The sequence below is a fragment of the Tigriopus californicus genome, chromosome 2, assembly GCF_007210705.1.
Source record: "Tigriopus californicus strain San Diego chromosome 2, Tcal_SD_v2.1, whole genome shotgun sequence".
Classification (NCBI taxonomy): domain Eukaryota; kingdom Metazoa; phylum Arthropoda; class Copepoda; order Harpacticoida; family Harpacticidae; genus Tigriopus; species Tigriopus californicus.
Window position 1 is genome coordinate 691,273 of NC_081441.1, and position 8,495 is coordinate 699,767.

Here is an 8,495-nt window from a genome sequence, read left to right on the forward strand (position 1 = left end):
ACGATGCTTAGTATTGTTGAATGCTATTTACAGGCGTTTTTCAGGTCCTATTTAAGTATTTATAGTTAAATTTTGCGGACTTCCTTGCGTCTGTAGGAATATTTTTGTAAGTTACATTGCGATGTTTGGGCATCTACTAGGTCGCAAAGGTAAGGAAGATGTTATTGGTGAAGATTTTCTCCACAATCCAGGCAAAAACAGTGGATTGGAACACTACTTGCGTATATGGAAATATGGCACAAAGCACTTCAAAACGAAAGGCTTGGTTGTTGGTCGACTGGCCTGATCGCTGCAGGAAGTACTATCTGTAGGATAATGAAAGTGAGAAACTGCATATCTTGTAATGATTGACGCTTCAACTTAAATAACCTTTCCTCCTTTCACCAGCGAACTTGAGATGGTGGTCTTTTGCTCGAATTTGAAATTAAGTTTGTTTTGACCTAATAGTTTATGTTGACCTCACGAGAACGTGAGGCATTTTCCAAGATAAGTTAAAACTGATTGGGCTGACGTGGGGTTATAATTTCGACGTCTCTGCTGTGGGTACATTCAACACGTCACTCAGCTTAAGCTATAATTTACTTGGTCATGCTATTAAGCAAAACAGTCGCTCTCACTTGACCATGGGCGTGACAATGAAAGCATTGCTCCTCATTGGAGCTTGTCTTGTATCCTTGGTGGTGGGTGAAGAGGAGAAGGCCTACCATGGCTTTCAAGTACTTCGAGTCACTGTGGATAATACGGAACACCTGAGAATCGTCCGAAGTCTAGAGCAAACCAATCAGTATGACTTTTGGTCCGAGGCCAGGATTGGCTTCACTGACATCATGGCTGCCCCAACGAAGGTCATTCACCTTCAACATGAGTTGGAGCACTTTGGCTTGGAATACTCAGTCATGGTGGAGGATGTGCAACATCTTATCCAGACTGAGCAGATCTATTCCGAGGCTCATCTTGAAGCCAAGAAAAACTTCAGATTGGCCTATGATATGGATTGGGAGGACTATCATTCCCTTGCGACCATTTATGAGTACTTGGACTATCTGGAAGGTAAGCCCTAGAATATTTCCTCAGCCAAACCATACTGGAGTATAGACATTGGTTTTGTATCCTAGAGAATTTCGATGACGTGTCCACTGAGGTGATTGGACAGTCCTATGAGAAGCGCGACACTCGCATTATCAGTATCTGTCGAGGTGGTTGTGGCAACAAACCCGCCATGTGGATTGACGGTGGTATCCACGCCCGTGAATGGATCTCCCCCGCAACTGTCACCTACCTCATCAAGCAGCTCACGGAAGATATGACAGCCGAAAACGAGGACCTCCTGGAGAACTTGGATTGGTACATTCTTCCCGTGGCCAACCCCGATGGTTACGAGTTCACTCGTGCGTCTGATCGACTCTGGAGAAAGACCAGGTCAGAGTACAGCGGCAACTTGTGCAAGGGAACCGACCCCAACCGAAACTTTGGCTTCCATTGGAACGAGGGTGGCTCCAGTGACAGCAGTTGCTCTGAGGCCTACCATGGGCCCGAGGCCTTTTCCGAGATTGAGACGGCCAACATCCGTGACTTCCTTCTGGCTCACAAAGATAATGTGAAGTTCTACAACAACGTCCATTCGTACGGACAGATGGTACTTCTTCCCTATGGATTCGCTGAGAACTCCAAACCCGATGTTTACGATGATCTGCTCTCTCTTGGCAACCAGGTACGCTACCAGAATCTAAACTAGATTATTTGTACTGTTCTTGTGCACACTGACAGCACCTGACTCTTTATTCGTACAACGTACGTAGATGGCGGATACCATTGCTAGTGTGCATGGAACTCAATTCGACGTGGACCTCATTCCCAACCTAGTGGGAGTGGCATCCGGTGGCACTGTTGATTGGACTCTAGGCGTGGCTGGAATCAAGTACAGCTACGGCACTGAATTGCGTGACACTGGTTCCTACGGTTTCCTTTTGCCAGCTAGCCAAATTATCGCCACGGGCGAAGAGAATTGGGCCATGTGGCAATTCGTGGGCCGATCAATCGTCTCTGAGTTTGGAAAGAAACATTAAACTAAAAGCTTTTCAATGTCTCACTGCATTTGGTGCGTTTTGGGGGGCTTATCCTAGGTAAAGAAGTTTACACGCCTGAGGATAAAGTCACAAATCATGGTGCGACGTTCGAGTCTTTTTGGTAAACCCAATATCCCAACACCAATGTCGCAGGTAGAACTATTGCTTGTTATGTCTAGGTTTCAAAGCTCATAACAAAGAATTAGGTGTGTCAACAAATGAGCCAAAGCCCAATGCCCATGGTTCATTTGGGGACATCCCGAAGGTGAAGGCTCTGCTGAGTGTGTTGTCCTGTCGATGTCTTGGACACTGGAAATGGTTGCCAATCGAGTTGTGGAATTCGTGGTCCAAGCCATGGTCTCAAAATATTTAGGAGTTTCAGATGGGAACACAGTTTGAGGTGTCAAGTGCAAAACTGCATCAGGTGAAAACGTTCCAGAGCTGTTGCAATGGTCTGAAAGCAATCAATCGGCCTTGTCCCTGTCTCAACATGTCAAAAAAGATCAAAAGATGCAGTAGGCCTACCCCGCTTTTCAAAGTCCTTAATGTCACTTCGAAGCAACGTGTCGTACTGATACCAGTCCAATTGTGAGTAAAATGTAGATGGCATAACCCCCAACTCTTGTTGAGTGTAATTGAAAGTAATTTCGTAGCGACCATCTTCTAACTCAAAAGAGGTGACACCCGCACCCGGCAAAGGCATCGCGAATGTCCGGTCCAAGGCTGAGCCAAAGAAGGCTAATATCCGAATGGAGGATAACGGATAGATGGGGTTCTTGCACCAATACTGCAAATGAAGGTCGCACGGTTCCCTGACCAAAGACCTGCCCTCCACCTGTGTGCAGTTACCTTATGAGGAGAGATAAACGAGACGCATAATGTTTATGTGCGTGAATGAGATAATGCTTTTTGGGTGCCTAGTTGTTTTGTTTATTTGGCCTTGGTTTGAGTTTAAAAAAATAATGTTCATCCCTGTTGGTTAAATAGTGCTTCTTTCCTTATCTTTCTTGATGAAAATTCAAAAGGAATTTGAACTCGAACTCGAATTAAAAGAATGAAATGAATTTCACGCTATGCATATCAAAATCATTCGAACTCAAATTTGGGGAAAAGGCGAATTCTTGTGTTGTCGATTTTTGATTCGTAGCCCGCAAAAGTATGGACGTTAAAAGTAAATGATTACATGAAAGATGAAATGTGGGTTGAACATAATTCACGCATTGATGGTCTCCCTTCCCTTTGTTGACAACGAAAGGATGTTTTCCAATTGGAAATAAGTCGATCTGGCTAATTTTAAGGGACCGGCGGATATAAGGTTGCAGTTTTTAAACGAGGAATATAATTGCAGTCAAATCGATGTTTCTCATTTTTTCACAATTTTCAATTGATGCTTTGATGATGGATATCATTTACAGATTTCTAGTTGCAGCCCGGGGAAAGAGACAAAAAGTCTTTGTGAAGAAATATGCAGGCACTAGTCATTCCTCAAAAAAGGAACGAATTACAGTTACAATGAATTTGGTCAAAAATAACAATTCGTTACAAAAACATTGCTTGAAAAAAAGAAATTGATGGCGTTGCTCGTTACTTTTCCTAAGATTTAGATGACCAATATTTTATGGCTTTGGCCCCATCAATACCATACTTCCCTAAAGAAATTGTGGTTTTGGCTTCAAGCAGTCCTAACTTGTAACATTAGACATGGACTTCTAGGGATATTTCTAGGAGTCCGTGCATTAGAGGACAATTGACTTTTTTGAATAATGAGCCTTGGCATTTAATCTTGGCATAATTGTCCAAAGTATATTGCATCATAATGCTTTGAGGAGTCCAGATTGGGACCCTGGATGGGGTAATGATTGTTAAAGGTTTGGAACTATGTGGCAAATGTCATGATGGAAAGACGGTATTAGACATTATCAAGCCGGTAAAGCTTCTCTACTAAGTCGTGGAAATGTGGGGACTTTGAAAATTTGATGCATCATGTTCAAGCCAAAGAAAAATTTTCCTTGCTTGACAACTGCACTGAATCAGGTCTTCAGTCCCACGGTATTTGATTGAGAAGATGTAAACACTAAAGTAACAGATGCAACAAGATTTAAAACCAAGAGCACCCTTAGAGTAGTTCAGAGCAACCACAATTTTCGACCCTGATTTTCATTGTTCTTAATAAATTAGATGGAAATAGCAAAAATTGTCAATTTCTGTTGAGCCTTAAGTTTCCTCAGCTGTCATGAGATAAATGAAAAATTAAAGGCCGTTCTGGAAGCTGAAAAAGGAACGAATAACTGCAATTTCGTTACTTGTAATTTCGTTGCTAATGCCCTGGAAATATGAAGCAGTAATTCAGGGCATTAGCAGTAAATACTTCGCTCTCAAAAACAACGTATTACTGCACGCTCTACTGATCCCTAATTTGACTTTGGGCGAGGTTTTGCGGGGTATGAAAGCGGGCTCTATCGTCAAATTATCTCTTGAGTAAAGTTTGTCCTGGTTCATATCTAATTGTTTCACCGCTCCTTAGAATGAGCAATTTTAAGAACCAACAGTACCCAAGAGTTCTAGGTATATCCACCCAACTTACTTATCGCCCGAACATAAATGGATTTCGAGTCAATTTGGACCGCTTGGGATTGATTTTGAATAACTTTGCTGATGACTTTATAAAAGCCCTCATGGACTACTTTAGGTCGGTGGATCATGATGGTCCCCTGGAGGAAACCCCCCTCGATTGGTTGCGACGTAAAAGTGAGGTCTTCGTTGGTGAAAGGTGCGAACACTGAAATGGGCACAGAAAGAATTATATATTTCCTTCGACTTCAGTTCTCAACGAAAGAATTCTGACCGGTTTGTCTCACCTTCAGGCTCATTCAACGTAGGAAGTAATTCAAAGACTTTACTACAAGAAGAAATCATAGAAGTGAGCTTAAAAAGATTGATCTCTTTATCGATTGGTCCAAAATTGTTCTTAATAATGTCAATTCCATACACCTACCGTCCGTCCCTGTAGATAAGTGTGTTGAGAGGTGTTTCGTCGGCACCGAGACTTATGTTGAAGACCATGAAATAAACTTGATCGAAAGTGACGTCAATCTGATTGGGGGGATGGTCAGGTCTACTGTGGCGAAGTTCGAACTCCAAAATCTTCAACGAACTAATGAATTTTCCCATCAAAACCTCTGTAACCAACCATAATGAGGCTAAACCGGTCAAGTACCGGTAGTTGACGTGGCCAAACATTGTGGACTACCACCGAACCACACAGCAAGGCCATCATTTGGGAAGTAAGTCTTTGATATGCGATTCGTCAAAGAAATCCATGTCAATCAGAGGTGTCTTAACTTTCAAAGGATTTCATTTCCCATTGAAGTATGACAATGAAACAAATTTTGTTTCCGACCATAAATATACTGTATCATCCCTTATTTTTGACTTCATTTCAGATGTTATGAAAGCAAATGGAAAAGATGATATGCAAGATACGAACGGGCCGACATCTCACAATAAATTTAACACCAATATCTTCGAAAAATCTGACTTAGTCCCACGACGAACTTGCCTTATTAGCTAAACCAGTTGAAGGTAGGTGAAATGTTGAAAATAGGAGGTATGTTTTCGTTTGAATCCGAAGGCCTAGTTGAATGAATGTGACTGCCATTTTTTCACACTAAACCAAAGTAATCATAATTGTCATACATTTGAATAGCTGTAATTCTAATGGCTACTGCGTAAATAAAGCAATCAATAAGATTTATAAACATTCAGCGGTAGTAGTTCGATTGCATTTGCATTTCGAAAGGGATTGAACCAAGTCTGAAAATCAGAAATTCTCTTCTCGAGCCTCCATTTGTGGCCAACGTTGTATAGGGCTTCACCTCCCTGACGTCACCCGTCAAAAAGTAAAAACGGGTCACCTGACTTCAAAACAGAAAAGTAGGACATTGTCTCTGAGTGTTCTGTTCTGGTTGACACTTGAAACGGTCATAGTTCAGTAACTAGGTACTTTTGAGGCAAAGTTTGAAAACAAGGAAAAACAGTGAAGCAAGCCAAAACACAGTTTACTAATTACTTTTCAATTTCAAGTGAAGTGGCACTTTGAATTTGCAAAGGGGAAAGTATCGTCTTCAAATGAGAATGGAATGGCAGAATGGCCCTTCCAATTATACTTTCATTCCGTTTTTCAAGCGAAAAATGCTAGTAAAGTCTGAAATTGAAAACCAATTTATTTGATTATTTTCCTGCTAGAAATATTTATGAAATTAGACGTCATACAAAAAGTGTTTGGATGTAATTAATTACATTTACTTCATTAATCCATTTCAATTACTTGGGATGCACAACAACAAAAACATTTTCCCTATGAAGTCTTACTAACAAAAAATAGGCTTGTAAATTTCAAAAAAAATCACCATCATCATCATCATCATCATCATCATCATCATCATCATCATCATCATCATCATCATCATCAGGTCGTCTCCTCTCATCTCGTCTCACCCGTCTCACCCGTCTCACCACGGTGGTCAAAAAAGCTTATCAGGTATTGAGAGAAATGCGCATTACCATCTCAACAGTCTTCTTCCTTGCAAAAACCATAAGAAGTTATTTTGTCGTGATTGGTTTATTGAAATCTGGCTCAAATTTGTCGCGCATATGGCTATTAGTTAACAAGATTTGCTTGGATATTTCTGTTGGAATTAAAAAAAGATTTTGAACCACTGTGACAGTAGACTCAATGGTGAGACGAGAGGGGTAAGCTGATCAACGAAGAATCCAGCCTAGAACAATGAGATGTTGCTTCTAAACTCAGTGTGGGTGGTTGAAAACTCACTAGAGCTGGATTCTTGGATGATCAGCTTACCCGTCTCCTCTCATCTCACCCGTCTCATTTTTCATGGGTTGGATTCTTCCATACAAAAAAGTGAGACACTTGCATGAGAAGGGGGAGACAACTGCGTGCGACGGGTGGGAGGGGGAGGTGAGACTCAAGAGACGAATACAGGCAACCTTTATAAGACGAATGAATTGCTTGAGGATGACATATCTCTCTGGCCCCTCAGTTTGTTGATATGACAAATTATTCAGGTAATTGTTATATTAGGCTGCCTTTTTGGTAATAGTTCAATCATAGAAGGATAATGAATTTTCTAGCATGGCAGAGGCATATTCCGGATTTGGTGATTTTGGAAGAAGGTCGGTACCTTCCTAAGCTTGTCCAGGAACACAAGCTTGGAGTATTTGCTGGGAATCACGGGCGGACTAGCAAGCAAACCCAAGCAATCTAGGAGATGATGGCAAGTAAATTCTCAGCCATTTCTACCAAACTTTTCACCGGGGCTTAAATCCAAACCAAATGGAGGAATATGGCTTATTGTGCAATTGGATGATCTGCTTACCTCTCTCGTCTCACCAGTGAGACGACTACCAAAGTGGTTGAAAAGGCTTTTTGAAAGTTGTCAAAAATATCCAAACAAATCCTGTTAGCTTTTAGGCGTATGACCGTTTAGTCTGAGCTTGGATTCAATAGATAAATCAGATCAAAATTAATCACTATAATTTTACGCCGTAGAAAACTGGAAAAGATGAATTCAAGTAAATTTACTCAAACCTTGATCAAGCTTTTTAAACACCGTGATGAGACGGGTGAGGCGAGAGAAGAACTGTATGGAAGAATCCAACTGGAAATTTTCCCAACTATGGTATGATATTGCATAAGCATAATAATTACAAGAATTGCCATTTAGTATGAAAGTAATTCTCAGTTTAAGACTGGCGGTGGTCCCAAGCCCAAAGATGCCGAAATTGATGACTTGAGCCAAGAAATTGTCAACGCTACTGGAAGGACCCTCACCATACCCAATCCTTATGATTGTAGAGAGGAAGATAACTCTGGAGGGACAATTTGACGAATGAATGAGGGAGTGAAAGTGAGATTGCCAACAACGAAGGAGCCAGAAGTGATGCTCTCGCATTGGAACCAGCTGGAGACTCTTCTAGCGTTCTCCCTGTGGTTCATGGTCCTACAAGCCTTTCTGTTTCCGGACGTGCCAATTCATCACGACGGAAAAATCGCACCCAAGAGACAGCAGCAGGGGAAGAGGTCCAGAACTTTGTAAGAACAGCCAAGGCAAGCAGGGTGGAAAAATCTGAGAGCAAGAGAGGACTGTATAGACTTCCATCTTTGAAAAAGAGGCATCGCTCAAATCACTCAAGGTATTGCTCCAATCCCTCAAATGAAATAGTTCAGAGTTTAACTTCGTTATTATTTCCAAAGCAAGCGTGACATTGAAAGTCCCAATTGGAATTTGAGACCGAAAGGAAAACGTTAGTGTCCATCCAACAAGAAGACCCAAAATTCAAGGCTAAGATTGTCAAGATTGAATTTGCTGCCAAAAAGGTGGAGATTCAAAGGAAACTCAATTTGATTCA

The 8,495-nt window shown here is 41.4% G+C and overlaps 2 protein-coding genes and 1 long non-coding RNA gene across 3 annotated transcripts; 2 read left to right on the forward strand and 1 right to left on the reverse strand.

The window, feature by feature from the left end:
• The first annotated feature begins 571 nt into the window (after positions 1–571).
• Positions 572–2,086, forward strand: LOC131893379 (carboxypeptidase B-like). The gene is made up of 3 exons (XM_059243376.1): positions 572–1,050; positions 1,116–1,711; positions 1,800–2,086. The coding sequence occupies exons 1-3, from the start codon at positions 624–626 to the stop codon at positions 2,064–2,066; spliced, it is 1,290 nt and encodes a 429-aa protein (XP_059099359.1). The 5' UTR covers positions 572–623; the 3' UTR covers positions 2,067–2,086.
• Positions 2,072–5,476, reverse strand: LOC131893380 (uncharacterized). Its single transcript, XM_059243377.1, has 5 exons — positions 5,062–5,476; positions 4,925–4,965; positions 4,651–4,845; positions 2,592–2,915; positions 2,072–2,520 (listed from the first exon to the last, which is right to left on the reverse strand). The coding sequence occupies exons 1-5, from the start codon at positions 5,304–5,306 to the stop codon at positions 2,249–2,251; spliced, it is 1,077 nt and encodes a 358-aa protein (XP_059099360.1). The 5' UTR covers positions 5,307–5,476; the 3' UTR covers positions 2,072–2,248.
• A 2,112-nt stretch (positions 5,477–7,588) lies between these two features.
• LOC131893471 (uncharacterized) lies at positions 7,589–8,487 on the forward strand. Its single transcript, XR_009374699.1, has 3 exons — positions 7,589–7,765; positions 7,829–8,279; positions 8,341–8,487. It is a non-coding gene; the product is annotated as an uncharacterized LOC131893471 (long non-coding RNA).
• The last annotated feature ends 8 nt before the right edge of the window (positions 8,488–8,495 follow it).